The 25707-nt window shown below is 50.1% G+C and overlaps 10 protein-coding genes across 10 annotated transcripts; 3 read left to right on the forward strand and 7 right to left on the reverse strand.

Annotated features, from left to right (window-relative positions):
• LY79DRAFT_566041 (uncharacterized protein) lies at window positions 1-1972 on the reverse strand (the record flags this gene model as incomplete). The annotated part of the gene is made up of 4 exons (XM_060558781.1): window positions 806-1972; window positions 460-753; window positions 133-403; window positions 1-70 (listed from the first exon to the last, which is right to left on the reverse strand). Coding segments are annotated over exons 1-4 (1364 nt in total), but the record flags the coding sequence as incomplete, so codon positions are not given.
• A 1034-nt stretch (window positions 1973-3006) lies between these two features.
• On the reverse strand, window positions 3007-4051 carry LY79DRAFT_593295 (kelch domain-containing protein; the record flags this gene model as incomplete). Its single annotated transcript, XM_060561538.1, is given in 4 exon segments — window positions 3007-3672; window positions 3691-3726; window positions 3752-3970; window positions 4019-4051. The coding sequence occupies 4 exon segments, from the start codon at window positions 4049-4051 to the stop codon at window positions 3007-3009; spliced, it is 954 nt and encodes a 317-aa protein (XP_060409886.1).
• A 1425-nt stretch (window positions 4052-5476) lies between these two features.
• On the reverse strand, window positions 5477-7293 carry LY79DRAFT_639721 (uncharacterized protein). The gene is made up of 5 exons (XM_060562323.1): window positions 7262-7293; window positions 6903-7209; window positions 6649-6853; window positions 6380-6595; window positions 5477-6320 (listed from the first exon to the last, which is right to left on the reverse strand). Exons 2-5 carry the CDS (start codon window positions 7181-7183, stop codon window positions 5697-5699), a joined length of 1326 nt encoding a protein of 441 aa, XP_060409887.1. The 5' UTR covers window positions 7184-7209; window positions 7262-7293; the 3' UTR covers window positions 5477-5696.
• Window positions 7294-9615: 2322 nt separating this feature from the next.
• Window positions 9616-10951, forward strand: LY79DRAFT_706478 (uncharacterized protein; the record flags this gene model as incomplete). The annotated part of the gene is made up of 3 exons (XM_060565026.1): window positions 9616-9985; window positions 10718-10754; window positions 10823-10951. Exons 1-3 carry the CDS (start codon window positions 9642-9644, stop codon window positions 10949-10951), a joined length of 510 nt encoding a protein of 169 aa, XP_060409888.1. The 5' UTR covers window positions 9616-9641.
• Window positions 10952-11582: 631 nt separating this feature from the next.
• LY79DRAFT_523939 (major facilitator superfamily transporter) lies at window positions 11583-13137 on the reverse strand (the record flags this gene model as incomplete). Its single annotated transcript, XM_060555579.1, has 4 exons — window positions 11583-12140; window positions 12188-12770; window positions 12826-12859; window positions 12924-13137. The coding sequence occupies 4 exons, from the start codon at window positions 13135-13137 to the stop codon at window positions 11583-11585; spliced, it is 1389 nt and encodes a 462-aa protein (XP_060409889.1).
• A 543-nt stretch (window positions 13138-13680) lies between these two features.
• LY79DRAFT_566050 (uncharacterized protein) lies at window positions 13681-15051 on the reverse strand. The gene is made up of 4 exons (XM_060558782.1): window positions 14680-15051; window positions 14423-14626; window positions 13947-14369; window positions 13681-13894 (listed from the first exon to the last, which is right to left on the reverse strand). Exons 1-4 carry the CDS (start codon window positions 14967-14969, stop codon window positions 13765-13767), a joined length of 1047 nt encoding a protein of 348 aa, XP_060409890.1. The 5' UTR covers window positions 14970-15051; the 3' UTR covers window positions 13681-13764.
• A 1348-nt stretch (window positions 15052-16399) lies between these two features.
• On the forward strand, window positions 16400-17684 carry LY79DRAFT_593299 (alcohol dehydrogenase GroES-like domain-containing protein; the record flags this gene model as incomplete). The annotated part of the gene is made up of 3 exons (XM_060561539.1): window positions 16400-17401; window positions 17451-17520; window positions 17578-17684. The coding sequence occupies 3 exons, from the start codon at window positions 16400-16402 to the stop codon at window positions 17682-17684; spliced, it is 1179 nt and encodes a 392-aa protein (XP_060409891.1).
• Window positions 17685-18943: 1259 nt separating this feature from the next.
• On the forward strand, window positions 18944-20818 carry LY79DRAFT_523990 (uncharacterized protein; the record flags this gene model as incomplete). Its single annotated transcript, XM_060555583.1, has 1 exon — window positions 18944-20818. The coding sequence occupies one exon, from the start codon at window positions 18944-18946 to the stop codon at window positions 20816-20818; it is 1875 nt and encodes a 624-aa protein (XP_060409892.1).
• A 264-nt stretch (window positions 20819-21082) lies between these two features.
• On the reverse strand, window positions 21083-21820 carry LY79DRAFT_502832 (beta-lactamase-like protein; the record flags this gene model as incomplete). The annotated part of the gene is made up of 1 exon (XM_060553371.1): window positions 21083-21820. A coding segment is annotated over one exon (738 nt), but the record flags the coding sequence as incomplete, so codon positions are not given.
• A 259-nt stretch (window positions 21821-22079) lies between these two features.
• Window positions 22080-24144, reverse strand: LY79DRAFT_566060 (NADH:flavin oxidoreductase/NADH oxidase). The gene is made up of 4 exons (XM_060558783.1): window positions 23597-24144; window positions 22877-23544; window positions 22464-22808; window positions 22080-22404 (listed from the first exon to the last, which is right to left on the reverse strand). Exons 1-4 carry the CDS (start codon window positions 23772-23774, stop codon window positions 22357-22359), a joined length of 1239 nt encoding a protein of 412 aa, XP_060409894.1. The 5' UTR covers window positions 23775-24144; the 3' UTR covers window positions 22080-22356.
• Between the last annotated feature and the right edge of the window lie 1563 nt (window positions 24145-25707).

The raw sequence follows: 25707 nt of genomic DNA on the forward strand, positions 1-25707 counted from the left end.
TCTTCCGACATCAATGAGACCAGAAGCAGCTTGTATGCAGTTGCTGTGGATGAGAGCTTGTCCGGGATCCCTAGTCGAGTCAGGCAGTGAGCATCCGAAGTAACACGGAGGTGGGGTTAGAGGGAAGCTTACGAGTGCTAAGCGAGAGGTTGACGACGGCCTTTCCTTGAAGATTCTTCTTGAAGACATTATTACTAATCTCGGTCAAGACTGTAAGGATGGCGGAGATGTGAAGGTTGCGAGGCAGCTTGACAGCGACCATGTTGGCATCCTTCGCGGTGCCGTATACCGGGCCGCCTGCCTTGGAGGCGACGCAAGAGCCATGATTCAAGAAGTCTGTCTCTTCCTCTGTAGCACCCGGAGCATACAAGAAAGACTTGCTTCCGGGCATATTGATCCATTCCTATTCTTACACATCAGTGAACCATTGTTGAGTGTCGTCCTTAGCACGTTGCGTACTGGGTTTTGGGAGTTAACTCCAGTGTCGACCACGTAGATGGTGACACCCTTACCACCCTCTTGGGCGTACCCGTAGCCAGGTAACTCGGCAAGGTTTGCACCAGCAGGCTGCGATATAACCTTCAGTTCATCCACGGCATCGGACTGCAGTCTGATGTCGGCCGGGTTGGGGACGTTGGACTTGGGCGAGCCAGGGGGGCCAGTGGGAGTGGGCTGGAGAGATGCAGAGGATGGAGGAGCAGAAGAAGGCGGCTGTTCCTGTTCTAAAGTCTCATCTACAAACACACCGCTAACCTGTGGGTTCACTGAGCAGGGTATCCCGGATTGAAGGGTCAAAATGACTTACACCAGGCTGTTGTCCGATGGCGTTAGCTTGAGTGGGATTGATGCCCGCTCTGAAAAACACCACAAGCCCGGTACGGTCGCTGGTTACTTCTGACAGTGAGTTCGGGGCCGCCTCCTTGTCAAGCATGGTATTGACGGCCCGTATTTCCTCCGCCGTGGTATTGGGCGAAAAAAGGACTATGTAAGGAGTTGCTGCTGCTGCCGATGAGGATGTGGTCGATGCAGTCGAAGTAGTGGTGGAAGTGACGGAAATTGATGAAGAAATCGGAGAGGTTACTTCGGAGGTCTTGGGCTCCTGTGGTCTGTCCGGGTCCGAGACCGTCTCAATTTCAGGAGTATTTCCATTTGGACCCCCACCGGTGATCGCGACGACGGTTCCTGCGGCTAACGTGTAAGGTGTTCCGTTTACCATGAGTACGGCACCCCCAAGACCGACCACATAAGTCGTTCCAATGACTGCAGCAACAATCTCGCCATTAGATATTGTTGACTGTGCCGGTGCCGAGCTGGATGGTCCGGTTTGAGTGGTGGTAGCCGAGACAGAAACGGATGACGTTGATGCTGGCGTGAGATGAGGCTGAGTGGTATTGAAAAAAGCATGCTGTCTGGCAACATGAATCCTTTTGTGCAGATGTTCTTCCCATCTTGTCTGGTAGGGGTTTGGATAGGCTACAGCTTCGCTGCTAAAGGAAAGAATGGCGACCAGGCGAACTAATTTCTCAACGTGCATGTCGAGCAAATTTTCACGCGGAAACGTAATTAATTATGCGGGTAAAGAACAAGTGGGATACGAAACGAAGGTATTCAGAGCATACATTGCCACTAGGTAAAGAGAGACTATCAGCATAAAGCAGTTAAGAGCGCATCCAGTTCAAGAGGGAGTTGTTGATTGCGTATCAACGACTCTAAAATAGACAGCTTGGTCCCAGGGCCCTGGGAGTGGGCCGAAGATCTCCATCGCGTGCCTTGAGAAGAGACTCTAATTGAGTTTCGTTCTCAACATGGTAATTGCACACAGCCCGGCAGAGATCGGTGTGGTTTCTAATTCAGCAGCAATAGCCAAGCACGCCTTGCAATTAATCTACTACGCGGTGGCAGCCTATTTATGCTGACTCGGGCTGATTCAATGGATTCATTAGCAGGGGTATCCCTTCCATGTCCGGGCCGATGAGTCTTCTGACACTCGGTAACTATTGATTAGGCGCTTGACTCTTAGTGTATTATTATAGCTAATTATCAAAGGAGGCTTAAGCTAGTGTGGCTCATGAGACAAGCCACATCATGTGAGATGTCACATGACCGACCTTGAGCTTCCTATCTCTATGAGCCCTGGCACATGGGCTCCCGTTTCTCACAATTCAAGCTTCTCTTCAACCTTCAGACCACCCATTGCTGTGTGCCCTAACTCGTGAGACTAATCTTAATTTTGCTTTAGGCTACTTACTATATAGACCTAAGCGCTAGTATTTCTATACTAGCTCTTATATACCTCTGGATGAAAGAATCTTTTTATTACTATAGCCTTCTGACAGTACCTACTTTAGTGTAGAGAAATCGTTTGGAGTGTTGCCTTTTGACTTGGTACGTAACGGAAGCTGGCGCTTCGGCAGGCGGGGCTGCGCGGGCCGACGCCTAGGAGCCGGCCGGTTACCCGTGTCCTGGCCGGTTGTCGTTGCTATAGCACACAGTAAATAACCGCGGATTGAGGCAGAGCGTTTCCCTCCACCTCGTTGATAAAAACCAAGGCCGTCTGGCTGAATAGCAGAGCATACCTCTGAATAGAAATTTAATTATGGTAGCCTATACCATATTCGCCGAGAGACCTACGGGCGGCCCGCCGGTTACGCAGACAGACAAGTCCTTGCGAACACCGGTAGATAGAAAGAATTAGTAGATAAGAGATGGTAGAAGTAACAGGTAAAGGTAAATAATACAAATAAAAAAGATAACCTAAGAATGCACAAAATCCCAGATCCTAACCCGAAGTAATCAGTATAATTACATCCGACTACGCCTCGACCAGACTCCGCTATTCAAATAGAAACTTGGTCAAGAGACTTCCTATAACCTTTTGCTAGACACCCCCATAATAGTAGCTTCTAGAGATATAGCAACTCGACGCAAGGCTCAGAGGGATTCCGGACCCAGAGCTAGCCTCATCTCCAAATCAACATCGGAGTGCTACATCTAAAATACCATCGGTTAGGTAACAATAAATACATCGGTCACATTAATCGAGCTACCGCCCTCCCTGATGCCTCCTCCGTGCAGGTAAATCTTCCCGCCGACAGTTGCAGCAGCACCACCATGCCTGGGAAGTCTCATAGGCCCTAGCTCCTGCCATGTATCAAGCTCGACGTCGTAGACCTCAACGTTGTCAAACATGCCGTCGGAGCCCTCGGCTGTATTACCCTCGCCACCAAAGACATAGACCTTCCCCCCGAAATTTCCTCCTACCACGCCGCCACGTGCTGTAGGCATTCTTACCCATCGAGTCACCCACCCGGCTTCCATGTCGTCGACATCCAGCACGAAAACGGTATCCTTGACATTGTACTGGCCACGGAGACGGCCGCCCAGGACGTAGAACCTACTGCCGATGACAGAGCCGGCAGCGTGATCTCGTCCCTCGGGCAGAATTCTTGCCGCTTCCGGGACATGGCTCCTCCAGGTGCAAGACTTGGTGTCAAACACCGATACAAAGTCAACCGCGTCCTGCTGTCCTTCAACTCCTATAGGCTCCAGTGTCCGCATGCCGCCGGCTAGGACGATGGTATTGCTCAGCACGCCAACGGTCGCGCTGCCAGCTGCCTTCCCCGCTGGTATAAGTGGCAGTGCCGTCCATTCACCAGTGGAGGGATGGTATTTCTACGAGTCAGAAAAGACACGCCAAGCCCCGTCCGATGCAACTGTCAGACCCCCCTAAAAGGAAGATTTCTCCATCTACGGCTGCAACGTTGGGATGATTGACCTGGATTGGGGCGTCAATTGGCTCGGACCACAAGTCGGCGGGAATATCGTAGAATTGTATGAATGCCGTTGTGTTGAAGCCAACTCCGCTGTCTAGGTTAGGTAGAATTCCTCCTACTGCGGCGAGCCTGGTATCGGAGAGCGCGACAACGGAATGCTCTTGGCGGGGTGCAATCGGGATAGGCGAGAGAACCTCCTAAGTCTGGTCTGCTTGGCTCAATCTGCCACCTAATGTGGCATCGACAACAGCCGCCAAGAGCAGGATAATAGAGCGCATGCTGGAGAAGTGAAGCAGAGGGCGAGTGTTACTTGACGTGAAATCCAATGACGGTGAACGATAATCTTCCTTAAACCTTGTGGACGAAGTGAACGTTGATTAACCCACTAGACAGGTGCTCGTCCCGTCCCCCAACTGCGCTAGCGCTAACATCATACTTGCCCAGCCAGCAGGATCAACCGTATTGTGCCAAGGACATTATTGAAGACTTATTGAGTGATAGTGCTGACGCACATACAACGTAAAACGTGGCTGAAGTGTCGAGTCTAAGACTTAGGGATGTCTGCGTGCGCAACACCGCTCCTTGGCATACGTGGGCCCGCAGGCGGGACCTGTGGCATTGATAAACTACTTGCGTTGCGCAGAGCTACTCTTGTTACATAAGTAGTCCCGTTGATAGCGTTCTTCAGCAGCTTGTTAAGCCGCTCGACCTTCCCCAATTATTTCTAGAAACACAGTTCAAGGCTGAAGCCTTTGGCGACACCTGTCTGCTGAGTAGCCCTCTCCCCAGAACAAGATGCAGAATGCTTGTTAAGGCGGGAAGTGAAAAATGTAGAAAACCGGCGCAGGCCAGGCTTGCTTAGCAGTCAACTCATTAGGAAGCGTTTCGACGGAAAGAGGTATCTAAGGGAACACGAACAGATGTATTGGGTACAATGACACTTGGATAGAACGCGAAACGCGTCGTCTCCAGTATCACCCACGAACGGATAATCCCCTCCTGGAGACATTTGAGCGAGTCACCTCTATCTTGGGGAATCGGAATGTATTAATAACATGGCAGCATCGGAAATGACAGTCATGTGGATGACACCTTCTACCACCCACCTGTTACACCAAGCCCACGTCCCTCAGCATAAGGTCGCCTCTTGCCAATCTAGCCATAGCTTCTCCTTTTATCAGGCCCTCAACGTAGCATTGTGAAATGACTTGGTAAGCGCCGACCTCCTCGGCAGGTCTGAGAACAACGAGCCCATCGCACCCCAGTATGACGAAGATGGCATCACCAGGAAGCACGGGACGAATCGCTGTACCAAAGCGTCCCGCCTCTGTAGTAATAATTGGATACACCACTCCGACGTTCGTTGTCCTCTACGTCGACATTGTTGGTAAAAGACCTGAATCTCCGACCCCATGGCCGAAAGTTATTACCCCCGAGTCTTGGAACTTCCATGATGCCTGAGAGATCTTCTAATCAGTGTCGTCTTCCTGTCGGGTTCCCAGATGGCTCCGCAGTTCAGTTGCGCTGGCAGCCTGTCATGAAGGTAGCCTCTCGTTAAGTGTAATTTAAAGACATGTAAACATCGTCGTCTACTGCCTCCATATGGCGTGCAACGTCTATCAATCATTCTAGACCAACTGCGGCGTTCGCGTTCTTACACGAAATGGTTTTGGATGGCCGTCTAAGGCAGCCAATATGAAATCGAGCTTCAGTCTTGTGTTGGAATAAGTATGCTACCGAAATAAATGAATTTAAGGCCTCCCATAAGCCTCGGCCTGACTCTTTCAAAATAAACGTACATCGAGGTCGTGTGTTGGATAACCCTTGCATCACACATATAATTCCAGCTTGAGACTACGTTGATAGTGGAACATCGCATGTTTGGTCTCGGTTAGTCTCTCTTTCATGCCGATACAGACCGCATTAGAAGCGATGCTTCAGGTCGCCTATTAGTAATTTAAACCTTGACAACCAGTAACTTTCGCGGTTGTCGAGATGGCGCGCCTGGTGACGTAACCTCATTTCGGTCCATTCTTCTCTCAAAGTTGACCAACTGGTCAAGAAAAATATGCCCGCGTTCCAGGCTCCTTGAAGTGGTAGCACGATGGCGATAGTAGTGTTTAAACCCACATTAACATCCTGCGGCCTGATATACTCGTATAGTATGTTGATTGAACTGGGCGTCCATGTGACAAGTACGGAAATAGCAAAAAAAGAGCAGGTTCGGAGATATTCAAGCTTTATAGGATCAATCCCCTTTAAATGGGACTGAATCTTTCCGTTGATGGGAGTGATGCGCCGTATAGTAAAGCGCCGGGGCTTCTGCGGGGCCAGAATAGAGGTAGTTGTGCCAAACCGCGGATTGCCCTGCGGAGCAGCCTCCTCGTTGATCATATGACATGGGTCCCGGTATTGAGCTTTTGCGTTAATAAAACTGTTTATCCTAGCTGGACATGGCGTCCGAGGCAGCTGAGGCTCAAGTTTGATAGTCGTAATCGGTCCTTCCATCACTGCATTTATATCGTCTTCAGTGCCGTCGGTAGGGCTCTAATAACTATTAATAAGAGGCCAAACATGAATATAGGTGCTAGTAACAGGTGAAATACCTTTCCGGTGGATGTGCCTTCATTTACCCCCAAAAAGCCTTCAGCATTGTTGCGTAGGTTGCTAGAGTTAAGATTTGCAAGTTGATTTCGCTTGCGAAATATGTGGTATCCAATGACGAGATAGACAACAGCTGAGCCGAAGATGCAGCACCAGGTTGGTACATAGAACGTATAAATTCGAAGGTGACCCCATTCAGGAGTAATCCAGCACCATAACTGCGTTTTAATTAGACATAGCTTGGAGACTTTCAGGATATGTTGGGCCTTACGAAAGCATCGCCATATACTGAGGACTCTGGCCCATGCGGCTTGATCAATAGTAAGCAGAGGCCAAGGATCAAAGGTCCCCCTAAGCATATAATACAGTAAACCCAGAGGTATCGTCGAAATGATGATACGTCAGCATTCGCAAAAAAAATAAAAAACGCGTTAATAGCCATAGCAAAGGACCACCAGGGATCCGACTGCAAAAAGCTTCAAGGGGTTAGTTTTAGGAACAGCAATTAGGTCTTGATACACTCACGATTCAAGCAGTACAGCTTGCGACTTACACAACACCGAGTCTACGCCGAGACGAAGTCCATCACGGCCTATAATACAGGCGATACTTGCACAGAAGTTGGAGATTGAGGCAAGGAGGATGAAGAGATTGCGAAGGGATCGCATGCGCTGGAAGGCCCAAAAGACGACAAATATTAAGCTGACCCCCAACAAGGATAAGACGGAACTAATTTTTTCGATTGTTACAAGAAAACTGGAGTCATCAGTGGTTCTTGGGAAAATTGCGCTGAAGTTGTCTTTCATTTTCCCAGATCAACGCATAATTTCGACTGTGTTGTCCCCATGTTAGTACATATTTGGCAGGCAAGGTCACCATCTTACCTGAAAGTGCCGATCGGACCGAGTTCAAGTCCAAAAATCCGCAAGGAGAAACATTGGAATAAGGATGAAAAATTGGGAAGCGAGCGCGACGTTTTCTAACATAATTTAAGATGCCTGGGGATACTAAACTATGAACAGTGTGAGTCACGATACTTTGTGAGCGCAGCGGCAGAGGGAAAGGGATGCATGTGATACGACACGGTGAAATGGGGTCAGCGCCAGCGGACTCGGTCGTCTCTCTCACCTCTTGTCGGAGTGTGTTGGTGTCGTGGTCACCACGCTGCCGGTATTACGACCTAACCGGTTAGAGTTCTGGCTGGCATGACTATATATAATCCATAACAGAGGATAATGATGCAGGGGCATCATAACTGAAGCTGTTGCTTTGTGGTGCAGTTCGTTGCCCTGACCTGCTCGTAACGCATGCGGGTGACAAAAAGATTGGCACATCTTACCATATCCATCACAAGACTATTGATAGGTAGATTGATTCGATACCAACGACGACAAAAGACGTAATTGACATGGAGGAAAAGATACTTGGTAGTCAACATGACAGCCTTGCATTCAGTTCAATTGATTTGACGCCATGCTGACGATCTAGCGGAGTGGAAACAAGACGCTCTTCAGTAGTTTGCGCCCCAAGAGTGGATAGATGATTTTTCGTTTTCCGCTCTTCTTCAGGAGGCAGTCAAGAGGAATGCACGCTACGGTACTTTCAGCAGATACCAGCGGTCCTCAATCTACTTCAATGCCAACGACCCAGACCGACTGCGTCTTATCAAGATCCTCATGGACTTGTTAGACAAGTCATGTTCGTCGCGCTGCTGTACCAGGACAACCATCAAGTTCACTGTGTCTGTTATCAAAGATTAGTGTTTCTCTCAGAGTTACGGTTATGTTTCACGCAGTGTAGCACTTTTTCTTCGATAATGGCTAGGTCGTAGTATAGCTTATAGAACTCGGCTTTTCAAGGGCCAAGGGTCACTTATACTACATACAGTACAACCTTCAAGCCCCTAACTCGCCACAAGGTCGCTCTATAATGTAGGAGACGTGAATATTTGACACAATTGGATTAGACCACTTCTATTTGTTACTGTTTGTAGTAGTACTAGGTATCACCTAGGTGAATCTGACCTTGGTGAGTTTATAATTCAGAGTTCCGGCTTCAAAGTTTCGGCAGTCATAATCTTGGAACTGTATTATGCACTGACATGACTCGAGTCTCTCCAGATAAATACCATGGTATCTTGCCGACGTTTCACAACCCCTGTTAGGTATCTAGCTAATGCTCACCCATCTCTGAAAAACCGAAACTGTTGGAAAGTCTTCGTTGCTGTTCGAATGTTCTAATAGGGGATGTAATGTTCTGGCCGGACGGTAAGTTACCTAACACAGCGGACAGGTACTTGGCAAGCGCTGCTCTTTTCCCAGGATGGTTATTTGAGATTTAGTGTAACTAAGCAAGGTGAGAGGAAGGAGAGAAACCTAGGTAGATACTTAGGTAGACAAGGTATGCTTGATGCTGTATGGGAGCCACAACAAGTCACGGGCTCAGCAGCATTGAGTATCTCTGATCTGGTGTGAGTTTGTAAACAGAATTGCGAGAGAAGAAACAAGGACATGACATTCTACACAGATGACAATGACGAGCATCTGCAATGCGCCAGGTCGCAAATTCATGTCCATATTTATCTTGCATTGCAGTTTCTTGCAATTGCCAGCACTTATTACATTAGCTGACGGGGCCCTCTCACAGGTATTAGATATAGCATTACTTTCTATGGGAGCAAATTTATAGAAGACTCATAGCCACCGGTATCACTGTTGAATGGGCTTTGTACATCCATGTACTTAAAATATAGGAGTGAATCAAGCTATTATTCTGCGACCGTCCTTCCTATCTATAGGCTCTAGCTGACGTACAATAGTTATATACTCAGTCATATATTGTTAAGTCAGTTTAGTCCGTTCGTACAATAATTCATAATACCCGAAGTTTGAGTATCCAATCTGATGACCTTTGTCCCCTATTTACTAAATCATGGGATGTTGTACGGTCAGGTGGCATTCATGTTCCAACAATCACAATAAACAAAAAGAGTTTAGTAACTGTATCAGGTTTAAGCGGCACTTGACGGCTGCTGAGTCGCTCTTGAAAACAAACCATTGACTTTACTGCTACACATGGCATCATTTAGGTACAACGAAAACACGATACATGTTGACCTCAGCTATCTCGATGCTAGTTCTCTATCATCCAGACACCAAGCCTCGAGATTCGGCGACTAATCCGAATATCCCAAAGTCAAAGTGTACCCTTGTTTATCCATTTGTGCTTGGCAAACATCGACCTAGACCCCTCCTTATCCTGGGAATGATAAGCTCACCCCGCATCTATACAGGCCTGAGAAAAGCCGATGAGGTACATGGTTTACGATCCGCACTTGAGCTCAGCATTATCGATCTGTGTTTCTTTTCGATTGCCGTTCTCCTCACACGAAGACACCCAACCATGTTCCGTCGCAAGGACAAGCCCGCGAGGGAGCCGCCAGAGGTATTTAGCTATGACCGTGACGTGCCCGTCTCACTGGTGAAGCGCCACTACCAGCTACTCGTCGACATGGGCCACCTGCACCCAGAGGCCGTCCAGGCGCCATCCGAGCCAAGGGGGTGGTCCGACGCGGAGCTTAACGTTGATGCGCTGTGGACGTTAGGCTGGTCAGAGACAGTTATAGCCCTTTTGTCAGAGGCTGTGATTGCACCGAGTAGAGGAGTCCACGAATAGTGTAGTTAGGGTTCAATTGTGACAATTATTCTAATATACCTCCTCTAAGCCCTTAGTCCTCACGGGATTTTCCCCTGTTATATACTACAGGTAGTAGTTTATCTATATATAGCCCCACCGCTAGTGCCCCCCCCAGGCCTTGCCCTAGGCACTAGACACCTTTTATAGTACCTCCTATATCTGTAGGCTAGCCCTCCTAGTAGTAACACTATAGGCAATAATACTATAGTCTACTATAAAACAATAGTCTTGTTGTACCTTAGGAACAAGTAGTAACGTAAGCAGAATAAGGATTTAAACTAGCACTAGCTATTGTTTACTATACTTAGTTTAGCACTATTTACTATTATATATTGTCTTCTTAACATATAAAGAGGCTAAGGTTAAAGTGATCTAGCCTGTTAATATATAACAAGGTTTAGTCTCTATTCTTTGTTTCTAATTTATTAACAATGTGCTGACAGGGTTTAATCTACCCTAGCTGTAAGATACGTCTACCCTTAAGGAGACAATTACTACTTGTACAACAACGCGACGCCTGAGGCTGCAGAGGATAAGCCATGGCTTAGCGCAAAGGCGCTCTTGTTCTAGAAATTTTTTAACAAGATGTACAATGACATCTCATTTCTGAAGCTGGTTCCGGCGCCTGCGGTGGGGAATTCCAGGGCCGCCATCTGTGCCCCAAAGGACCCAGAAGCCAAGGTAAGTCCGACGGTGCCGACCCCCCAAGTCAGCAGTCAAGGCATCAGAGACTGTTTAACATGTAACAGGCAATCAAGAATCTGTACCGTGAGTACGGTTGGCTAGGCGCCTTTAGGAAGGAGGAATTTCTCTGTGCTGCCGTGCCAGCTCGCGCGGCCATCATTGATGACCAGTACAGTTGGTCAGACGAGGACTGATGGGCGAGTCTCTTTCCACATCATCACATGGATGGCTTCATCCAGGCCCGGCTCATAGTCATTCAATGATACAGCAGATTTGAGAAAGAATGATACGAATGTACATGGAGACCTAGCACGAGCTACCACAGCGGCCAAGATAACCAAACTTGCAGCGTAGGTACCCAGAGCTACTTCTTGCAGGCCTCATGCCACCCATCAGCAAGGAGCAGATCGAGGGGAAGATCAATGAAGAGGCGACTGATGCTGCGATTTCTGCTGCCGAAGCGTTGGATCTCGAGGTTGCTACAAGGACGTTTTGTCGTATCGTCATTACGGTCGTTCTCATGCTTTTGACTTTCACTCCCGTTATTGATGAGCCCCTAAATCCACCCCCAATATCCACGCCATCTCTCAACCTTGGAAGCCACTGACAACTCCTCCTTCATCAGAATGGATCATTCGTCTCGCCAACCAGACTGCAGTCCCGGCGCTCGGCAATATCTGCGCCAAAGTCATCGCCAAGGGCGGCAAGTCTGTCTTCAAGTTCCGTGGCGAGGGCTCCGACGTCAAACTCGACAAGCCACTCACCACGAAAAACGACCGGGGCTACCGAGACAAGGCGGATAAGATAGGCGAGAAATTATGTCGTTTAGACCTTGATCCAAGCAAAAGCACCAACCCCCATTTTCCTAGTCTTGCAAACTCTCGCTGAAAGAACAAAGATCATTCCCAGAATCATACAGCTGCCAGCGAAAGCTTGGGCGCCGACGTATTTACCTCCCATGGTGTCGATAATGGCTCCAGCAATCGGTGATCCGGTCAGTGACGCAAAGCTCACCACGGTAAAGACCATGCCCATCCTCGTCCCCTGCTTTTGCGGATCCGTAGTCAAACTGCTGAGCACTGACGGAAATAGCGACTGGACGCCTCCAACGGAGATCCCATAGAACACTGACCAAACGTACAGCCCGGCGATGCTGCGAACACCAGCCCAGCAATACATGATGGTACCGGTCATAAGGGCCATGGGCGCAAAGATGTTGATGGTACCAATGACGTCGCCGATTTGAGCTGGGATGATGCGACCAATCGCGCCCACCCCATTGAGGACAAGCAAGAGATCTAGTGATTCCGCATAGGATAGGCCCATGATGTCGCGCGAGAACGCAGCAAGATAGTGAAATGCAAAGTATGTTCCCCAGAAGCACTTGTACATGTCAGACCCTCTCGATCGCGCTTTAGATGATCACTTACCATAAAAGCTCCAGCAGCGTAGAAGCTGTACTCAGATTCTCTGAACGCTGCCCATTCTACCAGCGGTGCAGCTCTTCGGGGTGGAATCCGGGTCTTCATAAGAAGTCCGGCCACGACCAGAGTCACCAGTTGTATCAATGCTATCGAACGGATTGTCCAACCCAGGCCGATCTGTGGCAGCAATTGTCGAACCATGCTTGGAAAGATCAGCCCGCCGGCGACAGCCCCCGCCGCAGTGATACCGAACGCCAGCGCGCGGCGTTTCGCAAAATACGTCGACGTGACAGCCATGCAGGGGCAAAAGAGGCACCCGTTTCCGAGGCCCAGACAAATGCCCTGGGCGAGAAAAAACTGCCAATAAGTTGTGCAGAATGAGACCGCCAGCATTCCGAGGACTACCAACAAGAAGCCGGCAACAAAGAGGGCTCGGAAGTATCCCATGTCTGTCCAACGTCCTGTGAAGGTTCCCACAAAGAAAAGGAGGAAGACTTCGAAAGAGCCGATCCAAGAAACATCAGACGGCGGCCGGGAGAAGAGGGAGGTAAAGTACGGCTGGAAGACACCAAACGAGTTTGCGACACCCCTATGAGCTTCTTAGCGGTGTGGCTTTGCAACGCGACCGAGTCCATGGCACTGACCAGGTGTTCATCACAGCGAGAAACGTGCCCAGTACTATGAAGCTTTGTCAATAACATTTCGCTATTATTCTGCATCTTAACTCGGTTGTGGTACTGACCGACCATCCATGCTCTTGAACCTCCATCCGGCGGCGGATCAATCACTAGGTTGAGATGCGATGCACTTCCGTGGGTGCTCCTTGAGGTTCGGTTTGTGGGAGGTCCCCCCGCATCCGGTTCTGCATCATGGTTCTGACCTGAAGGAACGTCATCGGAAATCGGGAAGCGGTGCTCGTCTTGCTCTTGCTGAGCCGCAACTCGTTTCTCTGACATCGTTGCAGACGGCAAGCTTAACTCGACTATTTTCCTTTACAAATCCGGCGCGAAACCAAGTGATTTGCGGCAGAAGGGGTGCGGTGTGCGAGACGAGGAAGAGTAAGCAGCAAAGACGACAACAATATTGACCCTATAATCACGCCTGACTAAACTAAGAGATTTCACACTTATAACGGGTGTCCATGCCAAGCAAAAGGCCGGTTGGGAATCATCGGAATGTTCCGACTTCGGTCCTATGGGGTTCGGAAACGGGTATTCACAGGAGGCGAAATCCCCAAAGTCCGCGTAGCTCGGCCCGGTTGTCTTAGGGCAGAGGACTTACAGGCTCTCATTAGGTAGTGTAGTAAACGCTTAGATCAATGGTTTTCACGCCGGTCGGGGCACCCTGCAGCGGGCGTCGGGATTCAGTCGGCCGACAAGTTTTGAGCAATGTTGGAAAAGGATTGTCTGTCTGGATCAATATTAATCCACCAATCATTCAATAGTCGGGTTATCGAATTCCAGCCTAAGCTTAAGATAATTTTTGTTGATTTCAACTTTGCTACCTAATGCTGGCTCTTGACGAAATCGTATAACATCTTCAACGGGTATCGCAAGGTGTGATTGACCACCACCCAAAAGCCCTCAGTATGGTTTCACCCCAGCCAACTGAAGCAGTTTGTCCGTAATCTCAGCCTTCTCGAATGGTTCCTTTCGGTATTTGGGACAAACCTCTCCATTCCTCTTGGGGGGATCTTGTGAGGGGCGGATGTTGCTATCAAACGTCAGGATACGCACCGAACCAGTCGGACACGAGTTGAGCTTACCAGTGAGGCCAATGCGTCGTTCCAAAAGAGTTTTCAAAGCAGAACTTCTTGGTCTCCAAAGCCTCGTCAGTCGCAAACTTTCGGGGCGTCATGCAGATGTACTGCACGTGTCTGATCTGGTCCCCATCGGGGAAGCGGGCGTAGTGCATGGTGCGCGAATCCCAGAGGACAAAGTCGCCAGGTTCCATGTTCACCTTGAACAGCTCACACCCCTTGCTCTCGAACCATTTGACATCCTTCTCACTAAAGAGAAACAAGTCCATGAATTTGATCTCGGGTGGAGGCGCGTCCTCGTGGTCGGCGGACTCGCGCTTATGAGCGAAGAACTCGTCAAAGAGCTTCGCGGAACCGCGCATGAGCATCAGGCCGCCGTCTTTAGGACCGTTGGGAGCAAAATTCAGAAGACCTTGGACTGCTTGCATGCTGGCGGGTATGAGTACTACGATGTCGAAAGACAGCAAACAGCGGCGGCTTACCCTTTTCTCTCGGGATTCTGGTCGCAGTGAGGCCAAGGGCTCCATGTGATATCTTTGCGGTTTGGCAGGGAGATGTTCATGCCGTCAAATGAGGTGATGAGCTCGTTGGTCTCCCAGAGCTTCTCAAACACTTCAATAACCTTTGGTTCTAAGCGAGCTTCCCAAGCCATCTTTTCGTGGGATGCGCCATACGCTGAGTACATGCTATAGTGGTCGATTAGCCTGAGAAAGGGAATCAAAGGAGCACAGAAACATACCCTCCTTTGAAGCTGACTGGGAGGTGATCCGTGGTCCATGTGGTTGGGTCCTTCTCATCGAAGCCGAGCTCGAATTTCTTAAGCCACTCGATTTGCTTGTCGCAGTAATACTGAGCTCGTTCCTTACTAATAACATTCTTGATGATGACGCAGCCGTTCCGGTGGAATTCATCTCGCCAGTCCCCGTAGACCCTATTGCTATCGAAGGTAACAAGGTCTTTGCTTTCGAATTGTGTGGCGAAGGTTCGCTTGATTTCGGTCGGAGCAACGGTTTCTGTCTGGGTAGCCATTTTGACAGCTGATATCGGGTATGTATGTCACGTCAAAATGGGTTATATATTATCAGCTGTTGTATATGGAAGAATTATTTTTGGATTCGGGATCAGTCGAAAACGACAGAAGCAGCTTGGCTTTATAGATTCCTCTGTATCTAACGGCATGCCATCACCGACGGCTCGCGGTCTTGTGATCATCCTGCATGAGTCGACCCCCCACTTCAGGTGCCGGCCCGTTGATTCACTCGGCCATGATGACCGGCCGGGCCGGGCCGGGATCTCGGTTCGGTTCGGTTCGGAAAACGCAACGCGAGACATAGACTTTGGCCCGCTACCTTGACGCAGCTTATGCCGATCTCCCAGGTCTCACCGGGCCTGCAAATTAATGCTGCAGGAATATCTTCGAATTGATGACTGAGCTTCGGAAAGTACGCGCAGATGGAAATCCAACGCAGATGGCTCCCCGGATGAGTTCAAGATCACCAAGACTAACGGAGAATACTGGTGAGATAACAATCGCAATATGAGCCAAGTAACCGATGTTCTAACGTGTGACGACTTTATTGGCCAGTGTTCTTTCGCGGTCGTTAGACCCGCATCTACTCCGCGGAGGACGTCATTGATTGGCAGAGGCTCAAACAGGACGTCCATATTGCTATCTCCATACCTTGGTCCAAAGTTGACCCTAATAGATGATGTGATGCTATCTATTCTTCCCAGGTAGAGCTGAAGACTCGTGGGGATCGAGATCTGCTGCAGGGTTGTTGTGGAACATCTGCTTCCCGATCGCAACAATGACGCTACTTCTGTGAAAGGTTTGAGAAAGGTGGTGACTCTTCTAGAAAGCCTGCAGCTTATCAATCATTCGATCAGGATCCTGCCCGATTCTTCTCTATGTGGTCATCGCAGTGTCGCTCCCTAGGGTGAACCCAAGTTAGGCTAGCATTTCCAGGGTTCAACCTGTCAACATCTAAATGAGATCGAACAAGTTTCTCTTAGTTGCATTTCCCGCGTGCGGGGCAGCAGAACAAAACCCAAGTAGCGGAAGCATCCGATGTCGTAGTTTGTGACAGAAAGTGAGAGAACCTGTGTTGAGCACAGTTTAGCAAGTGACGAGATGATGACTTCAAATCCCCAGTGAAGTAGGTCACTGTTGGAACTCTCTTAAGTGGAGACCTATTTCGTGATACATTCCTGCGAGGCATAAAGTCTCTGCGATATACATTCAAGTTTACGTATCAAAATCGAATGCCTTTATTGAAACTTATATAGCTCTCGGTGCCAGTTTCAATCATCTAAAAAAATTGTCCCTGGCTATCATCTTCTATTCAGAGCAAAATGGCAGCTGTAGCAAGGTACGCAGCTTTTCAAGCTCTCCCAGCAGCACGACTGACCGTTTTAGTCACATAGCCTCAACGGCTTACAAGGCCCATCCCACAGAGAAAATGAAGGCCGCAGTCTTTCGGGGCTCCAAGTCCATCGCTGTCGAGGAGGTCCCGAAACCGATGATCACAGCGCCCAAGGATGCCATTGTCCACATCACGCACACGACCATCTGTGGTTCCGATTTGCACATGTACAACGGGGAGCTGAGCCAGGCCATGAAGAAAGGAGATATCATGGGCCACGAAGCCATTGGAATCGTCGAACAAGTTGGGCCAGAGGTCAAAAGCCTGCAGCCCGGGGACCGGGTCATCATCCTCCCTGTTATTGCGTGTGGTGAGTGCTTCTACTGCAAACGCAAGGAGTACTCTCTCTGCGACAAAACGAACCCCTCGAAAGAGATGCAAAAGATGTACGGTCACCGGCTATCCGGCATCTTTGGATACTCGCACCTCACTGGCGGATATCCGGGAGACCAAGCTGAATGGTGTCGGGTTCCCAACGCCGACCTGACATGCGTCAAGGCTCCTCACGACATGGACCCGAAGAAACTTGTTGGGCTTGCCGATGTCACCACCACAGCATGGCACGGGTGCGAGTTGGCCGAAGTCAGCGACGGAGACATCGTCGGGGTGTGGGGATGCGGCGCCGTTGGCCTCTCTATCCAGCGGCTCTCGAAGCTCCGAGGTGCCAAGAGGGTATACGCTATGGACGTCGACCCTAAGCGTTTGGAGATAGCCAAGGAATTCGGCATGATCCCGGTGGACGTGTCACAACACGATGATGTCGCAGAGTACATTCTCTCAGTTGAACCCATGGGCCTTGACCGTAGTATTGAGGCAAGCGGGTTCCGGAGTGCCCAGTCGCTTGCGCACAAGGGCATGCGGGCTTTGAGGTTGGAGGGCGACAGCGGAGATACGGTATTTGCCTGCATCAAGGCAACCCGAAAGGGTGGTAACGTTGCGCTGATTGGCGACTTCTTCTTCTCGACAAACAAATTTCCCATTGGCATGTTGATGGAGAAAACAATCACTCTCAGGGGCGGACAGCTCATGGCTCAAAAGGTACGTTTGTCAAATCCTCGATTCCAATCCTGTATTGACACGACCGTAGTACTACCCTCTCCTTCTCAACATGGTTATTGATGGCAAATATGACCCTTCTTGGATGTTCACTCATGAAGGTATGGACTTGCACGCCCGACAGAATAGATCAGTACTTACCAACGAACTATGCGCAGCCAAGCTAGAGGACATTGATAAGTGGTACGGTTATTTTGATAGGCACACAGTCCCCGGAGGTCTCAAGGTCCTACTCACAACGGCGTTTGGGAGGTCACAGAACTAGGACGCCCCCAGGAGGTGTGGGATGGGTGGCATTGTCATTGAAGAAAATACTCGTCGTAGTTCCATTCTTTAGCGGGTTATGAAGCTATGGTATAAACCGAAAACTTCGTGTGATATTTCTGACCAAATATATCGCGGTTGCAGGTGACGCTATGTTAAGCCATTGAGCCCGGAAATCAATCGGTGCCTGTCAATAGTCTTTGAAACGACTGATAGGTAGCGTGCAATTGCGAATGACAGCGTACACGAGAACGATATCATAGCAAGGATATTTAGCCGACAGTCCTTCATGCAGAGTTGCAGCCGTGTGGCACCTCATTGAAATTTTTGGTATGCGTCATATGACCCTTTACCGTTTCTTCGCGGGAAATGGGGCTAGAAGAGTGGCGACAATGATGAGGGAGGGGAGCCTTGTGTAGTCCACTCTCCATGGTTGGCGGAAGTTCAATGCCAGTTTTGAGTAGTGAAATGAGACTACTACATAAGGAAAGCCAAGATTGGTAGATTAGGAAGCCCACATGTGCCGCGCCAATCGGGATATGGCCCTGAGGTTCTAAGATGCGGGGGATATTCATGGAGGGGGTGGGTTAGCTTGCTCGGAGTCGTGAAAGTCAGGCGTTCCATTGATGAATGTAACCTCACCACCGTCATTGCCGTGTATGCATGCGCGCCAGTCACTGTATTGGATGTCAATGGAGAGAGGTAAGCTTGCGAAGAGTATACATACCGTACGCACTGGTAAAATCCGGACAAAGCTAGGAAGCCCGCTAACGGCCAGGAGTATCGCGGCCACCAAATAGGGGCTAGCGTGCTGGCAGAAACAGGGATCTAGAAAGGCAAAAGCAGGGGTTAGTCATTTACGTCAGCAGCAAGTTAAGGCGTAAGAACAGTAAGTAAAGGGCAAGTGGGTAGATCGGTGGATGGGTATGTTAATGGGTTGACCGCTTTCTATATTGGGACTAGCGTAACGGACATCTACTAGCTGCTATGGACTATCTGCTAGCCTTTTCTGGCTAGCGGGCTTCCTAGCTTTGTCCGGATTTTACCAGTGCGTACGGTATTGCAGCTGGACCCTGTTGATCATCCGGAAAGGCGGCTTGGGCCACCGTTGGATCTCTTGCCAGAGACTATAAAGTTGATGCTAACCCACCCAGACCAAACTAAGTATTAAGCATTCATCTTCAGGCCCGAAGAGGTCACTCAACTTCTTGCTCAAACCAGCCTGATCATATTCAACCTACGCCTCCCACCAGAACCATCATGTGGTTCAAAACGGGAATACTCCCTGGGCTGGCAGCTCTTGCCCTCACTGTTGGCCTGTCCTCTACAGGCAATGCACAAGCTGTTCCGCCTGTCGGCCAGGAACAGGGGGTTTCTGCTTGGGGTTTCGATATGAGCCAGGTCACCCTGAGCACCGGCCGGTTTTTCGATAACCAAGCTCGTACTCTGGTCTATCTCAAATGGGTAGACGTCGACAGGCTCCTGTACGTCTTCCGCAAGAATCACGGCTTATCTACGAACAATGCTCAGCCAAATTCCGGCTGGGATGCTCCAGACTTTCCGTTCCGGAGTCACGTTCAGGGCCACTTCCTGAATGCCTGGGCTTTCTGCTACGCCCAGCTCCAGGACGCTGAGTGCAAACGGAGGGCCGCATACTTTGCCGCCGAACTAAAGAAATGCCAGGACAACAACAGCAAAGTTGGCTTCAACGAAGGATATCTCTCTGGCTTTCCCGAGGCCGATTTTGATGCTCTGGAGAAACGGACTCTCACCAGCGGAAATGTTCCGTACTACGCCATCCACAAGACCATGGCCGGTCTGCTCGATGTCTGGCGCCTCATCGGCGACACAAACGCTCGCGATGTGCTTCTTGCCATGGCGGCGTGGGTCGACCTCCGCACTGGTAAGCTCACGTACCAGCAGATGCAGGATATGATGGGCACCGAATTCGGCGGGATGAACGAAGTGTTGGCCGATCTCTACCACCAAACAGGCGATAAGCGCTGGGTTACGGTCGCCCAACGCTTCGACCACGCTGCCATCTTTAACCCTCTCGCATCGAACCAGGACAGTCTCAACGGCTTGCATGCGAACACCCAGGTCCCCAAGTGGATCGGTGCTTCGCGGGAGTACAAGGCGACTGGAACCAGTCGATACCAGGACATTGCGCGAAATGCGTGGAACATCACCGTCAGCGCACACTCGTACGCCATCGGCGGAAACAGCCAGGCCGAGCACTTCAGGCTACCCAATGCCATTGCCGGTTTCTTGACCAGCGATACATGCGAGGCGTGCAACACATACAACATGCTCAAGCTCACGAGGGAGCTGTGGTTGACCAACCCGGCTACGACGACATACTTCGACTTTTACGAACGGGCGCTGCTCAACCACCTCCTCGGCCAGCAGGACCCCTCCAATAGTCATGGACACGTCACCTACTTTACCCCCCTCAACCCCGGTGGTCGTCGAGGAGTAGGACCTGCTTGGGGCGGCGGTACCTGGAGCACTGACTACAACTCATTCTGGTGTTGCCAAGGTACCGGCTTGGAGACTAACACCAAACTGATGGACTCGATTTACTTCTACGACAACAGTGCTCTTTACGTCAACCTCTTCATCCCTTCTGTGCTCAGGTGGACTCAACGTGGCGTCACTGTCACCCAAACCACCAATTTCCCACAGGACGACACTTCAACATTGAAAATCACTGGCGCTGGGAAGTGGATCATGCGTATCCGTATTCCCGCATGGGCTTCCGGGGCTCAAGTGACCGTCAACGGACAAGCCGTGCAGGCATCAGCTGGATCCTATGCTGCAATCGACCGTACCTGGGTCTCGGGCGACACCGTGGTCGTGAAGTTGCCGATGAGACTGCAGGTCATTCCGGCCAACGATAACCCCAGCGTCGCAGCGTTGGCGTTTGGCCCTGTCATCCTCAGCGGCAACTACGGCAGCGAGACCCTTTCGGCCACGCCCGCGTTGGACTTGGCTACTGTGAAGAGGAGCGGAGCCACCGGGCTGGCTTTCACGGCGACGGCGGGAGGCAAGACGGTAAACCTTGGACCGTTTTATGACGCGCAAGGTTTCAACTATAATGTGTACTGGTCTGTTAATGGGAAGCTGCCTGCATGAGGGAGCTGTAGTTACATTATCCGTTCGTCTCCTATGTTTCTGCTTGTGTTTGAGCTTGGAAGGTTTTTGACCGTTTGCATAGTTTCTCAATCTTCTCTAAGCCTGCAGATCCTGACCGTCTCTGGCGGCTTTTACTTTCACGCAATGCGCAATAGACCTGAAATATCTATCGACCGCATCTGCACCAAGGAGGAAGGGATCTTCTGAACCACTGGGCCGGTGCTCCCGCAGATCAAAATGGATGAGTGATCGATCCATAGTTTGGTGATGGGCGATGAGGGTGTCCACGCCTGCCTTCAAGCCCAAGTCGGCGAACCTGGTTAACGAAGCGATCTGCTGCATCTTGGCTGCAGCTTCGCTTGGAACACCAAGGCCGCCGAAAAATCCGGCCTTGTGCTCGATCCCATTGTCATAGACGGAGAAAATGGTAGAAATTGTGCCTGGCGTATGCCCTGGCGTTTCGTAGAACTTGAACGTGGCATTGCCAAGCGTGAGCACGTTTCCCTCCGCAACGGTCTTATCCTTGAGCGGTCCGTTCTCTACTTTGACGAGACTCTCCCAGGCCGCTGCAGACACATATGTGGCGGGGTGAAAGTTGTCTTGTATCCAGCGAGCACCGCCGTAATGACCAAAGTGCTCATGGGTGATGACAATGTGTTTAATGTCGGTCCCGACGAACCCGAGAGCCTCGAGGTTGGGAATGAGAATCTGTTCGGCTTCCTCGGCGTTGTTGAGGCTGTCGAAGATAACGAGCCCGTCCCCTGTGTCATAAGCCCATGCCGAGACAGCGCTCTGGCCAATGAAATAACAACGACTAAAGACCTCGCGGGGAGTGACGAAGCCGGGGGTTTGCGCTGCACTCGATAGTTCTGGGTAGACTTGGCTAAGTATGCAGCGGTGTGCGAAGTGCGCATAAAGGTCGACACCGGCAGTCGTGCGAGCCTCGGCTAGCCACTTCGTGACGTTGTCCTTTTGTTCATTGGGGAAAGTTGTGATGTTGAACAAGCCCGGAAGCTGAGAATGAGAAACCCCTATTCAGATTGGAAGGAGACAGTAGAGGACTTCGGTGCTAAGAATCATTTCGAAAGACGAGGGACAGAATTCTGACGCGCTTCGATAAGAGTTATAGAGTCTAGGCGTTCGAAACAGATAGGCATGGGCAGCTTCACGACTGGCGAACATTACGGTGTACGATGGCTGTGACCTCAATGCAAGGGAATTGTTCCGTGTTCAGAACTAACAAGCATTCTCAAACAAACAACTCCTTATAAGTCAATTCTCCTTACATCAAAGTCGAAAGTTCAATGATTCTGGGAACGGAATTTCTAGTCTACGGGTCGGCAATAGCACAGCGATTGGTATTCTCATATACTATTAACAACATAATGCGTCATAACTAAATTATCATGTCAAAAAAAGATAGGCTTGTAGCAATGAGTCAAACTCCATCGCAAGTTCAAATGGCTTCTATGGTATCATGATGGTATACACCTCTTATCCCTGTCACTTTCCAACAAACATGAGTATAGTCTTGGTCTTCAAGCTTTTTGGTGGCTCAGCTTGCGAATCTGGCCCGAGTACCAAGACTGAGGGAGTTGTTAACAGAGAACCGGAGCAAATGTAATCGGAGGAATTTATGACATACCGACTCGGCACCAGCACCGATGAACTTCATACCCACCCTTTGGGATATCCAAGGGGCCTCAATCTTCCTAGCATATAGCTTGGCATCCTCATCCTTGACGGTGTCGGCAAGAATGGTGTTCTTCGGCAGAGCCGGGTTCAGGACGGCAGGCCGTGCCAGCCCGATGAGATCGCAGCCGTTGTTAGCGAGTGCATCCTCCATGCCCTGGCGTGAGCGGAAACCACCAGTCACCATCAAGGGAACATCGGGAAAGTCGCGGCGGATGACCCGGGCGAACTCCAGGAAAAAGGCCTCGCGAGCCTTGGTACGGTCTGACTTCTTCTCGTTGTCGTTATTGCTAAACATCTAATTGTGCATTTCATCAGTAACGTCCCAAATTCAAGCAAAGACCTGTTTCATGCCTGGTTACTTACCACAGGGTTTTCGTACGAACCACCGCTGACTTCCAAGAAGTCAACGCCGGCTTCGGTGATCAGTTTCAGCTGCTCGATACACGCGTCGAGCTCCGCTTGCGACTGATGGTCGACAGAGTTGAACTTGATGCCTACGCAGAAAGTCTTGGGGACGACCTCGCGGATGGCGCGGATGATCTCGACGACGATCTTGACGCGGGCGGCAGGAGAGCCGCCGTAGGCGTCGGTGCGCTTGTTGATTCTATCGGACATGAACTGGGCGAGCAGGTAGCCGTGGGCGCCGTGGATCTCGATACCGGCGAAGCCAGCATCGGACGCCAACTTGGCCGTCTGCGCAAAGCGGCGGACGACGTCCTGGATCTCGGCGACGGTCATCTCGCGCGGTGTGCCAAAGACCAGCCCGTTGATGAGGCGAGCAACGAGACCGGAGCCGAGATCCAGCGGTACCGGGCTGGGGGCCATGGTCTTCTCCATAAACCCGCGCTTGCCCGCGCCCAGAGGCGACTGGCGACCGGGGTGGTTGATCTGCACGATGGTCGGCGTGCCGTTGCGGTTGCAAGCATCGGCCCAGGCCTTCCAGGCTTCAAGCATGCGCGCATAGGGAATTGTGTCGTTGTACGCGATGTCCTTTGCCTGGCCCAGGTGCTTGATATCAACTTGCACGTTGCCTTGAAATTCAAATCAGCTAGAGCCTCAGTCACGCTGGCGTTGACTCCTTACCGGTCATGATAAGTCCCCAGCCGCCGTCTGCCCATTCGCCATAAGATGCATGTAATGCATCGGTGGGCAAGCCGTCGCTGTCGGCCCAGTTTTCAGCCATGGCGGCTTTTGTCAAGCGATTCGGTAGAGTGAGACCGCATTTCAGCGTCAAGGGCTTCGCAATCATAGAGTTCGACATTGTGATGGAACTGGTAGATTATAAGTTGCACCTATCAACAGAGGTCATCCAAGTCAGAGTGAATTTTGATTGGAAAGCTGTCGATTAAGCATGTGCAACTTGACTGAAGTGGAGCAGAATCGATGCGCCTTTTCAGCTTTTTGAAAACACAGTAAGTAGTTGGCATTTATCAACGAAATATGCCAACTACGTTGTAGCGCGGGACCAAACATGGTCACAGCCACAGATCCACAATAGGAGAGGAACATTCTGGTTGAGTGCGATTCCTCGGAATAATTGGCTGGTGACAAAGACGAAAGATTGGCCCCCAAAACCGGAGGCATCCGTCGGGCTCAAATCAAGCCGTGACCGAGCACTTGAAAATTTTATGCCGAGGCACAGGCATATGAATCATGAATCCTCCCACGTCCTTAGTCGGCCGGAGGAACATTCCAGCCGAGTTGTACTTTCGGGGAGTACGAAAGGTATGACAAGTGAACTCCACTAGGGGCGAACTTTGACCGTCGATTGGACTTCGGGGCTCGGCTGGCAAAATCACCTCGGCTTTGTCTCAGTTGGAGATTGCCTCCGCGCTAGGTCGGGAACGTACCACACGGTCTCGGCCGCGTCTCGGACACTTGGCATCCCGGAAGCTCGACGGCTGTGACGATTACCAAGCAATTCTCATTTTTCATGGTGCATCGTACGCGGCTGTAAATACTCGATCCGACCAAAATGTCGAAAGCGTCCGTATGTATGTCTCTGATGGATGTGCTGCGCAATATGACCGCGAAATCCAATCAGCAGCGTGAAGCTGCATCTCAAACGAGTTGTTGAAAATGAAATCCTGATAATGATCAAATTCGGACGTTGAAATTAAGCCTTACTATCGAGGCATCTAAGCATTCAATAGGTTTTCCACAGTTAAGGGAGCCAGGCGGCACCTTTACTAACCTACGCATCATCTTCTTAATAACCATAATCACATCTTATCTTTGTCTTACTGTGTAACATTCATTGTTCGCAAGAATCTAGAGAAGTTACATTGTGCTCCCATCGCTTCAGCATGGTCGCGCCGAATACTGATATAACCATAATGCATAGACTACTGAAGAGCATGAAATGAAGAATGTTATCCGGACTTCCACTTGTCTTACAGGTGAATGAGAACGAAAAGTCTAGATTTAGAGCTACAGCCTTGGAAGCCTGGCTGCCTCATCAGTAAGATTTCGGGCCGTCATGGAACCCTTGGAGATTAGCGAGCAAGGTTACCTGAGTGGGTACCTGGCAGTATCCGACCACTTTAAGCAAGTAAATCTACCGCTACAGCTACACATAATACTACCTAGGCCTGCCTCCAAAAGTCATAATACCTCGATTGCGCGGTACAAGGCAGGTGATTAGTTTAAGAAAGATCGCTTGCTGTCCAAGATTTATACAAAAATGCACGTTTGCAGAGTAAAGTGGCATTTTCGGGGATGTAATTTGATACAAGGCAGCATGCAATTCTTTAAGATTATCGCTGTGATTAACACACCTACTATAGCTTCTGCTGTGATGCCGGTTTACCTAGCGAAAAGGGCTATGGTGCTGACGAAAGTGGTTAGATACGACCAAATACCAAGTCGCCTACGGTCAAATACCCGTAGTCAGATTGCGCTCACTCGAGCAATCCTAATCTGGACATATGCCCCGTCATTTGCACTGGGATAGCCCCTGCTTAATTTTCCTTTTGAGCCTAAATAAGAACGGATGAACTCACGAGCTGGCTGACATGGGTAGCAGGCCGTCTACGAGGAAGATATTCAATGGGTAGAGGAATCCAGCAGAAGCCGGACAGGTAAACCACCGGAATCGGCCATAAGAATTTTGGGATTGATGATAATTAGCTATCTTAGTAGTGGCTACCAAGTTCTATAAAGGAGAAAGAGAAAAAGCCGACGATAGCGTAATT

This window comes from Colletotrichum navitas, assembly GCF_030913465.1.
Source record: "Colletotrichum navitas strain CBS 125086 chromosome Unknown LY79scaffold_76, whole genome shotgun sequence".
In the NCBI taxonomy this organism is placed as follows: domain Eukaryota; kingdom Fungi; phylum Ascomycota; class Sordariomycetes; order Glomerellales; family Glomerellaceae; genus Colletotrichum; species Colletotrichum navitas.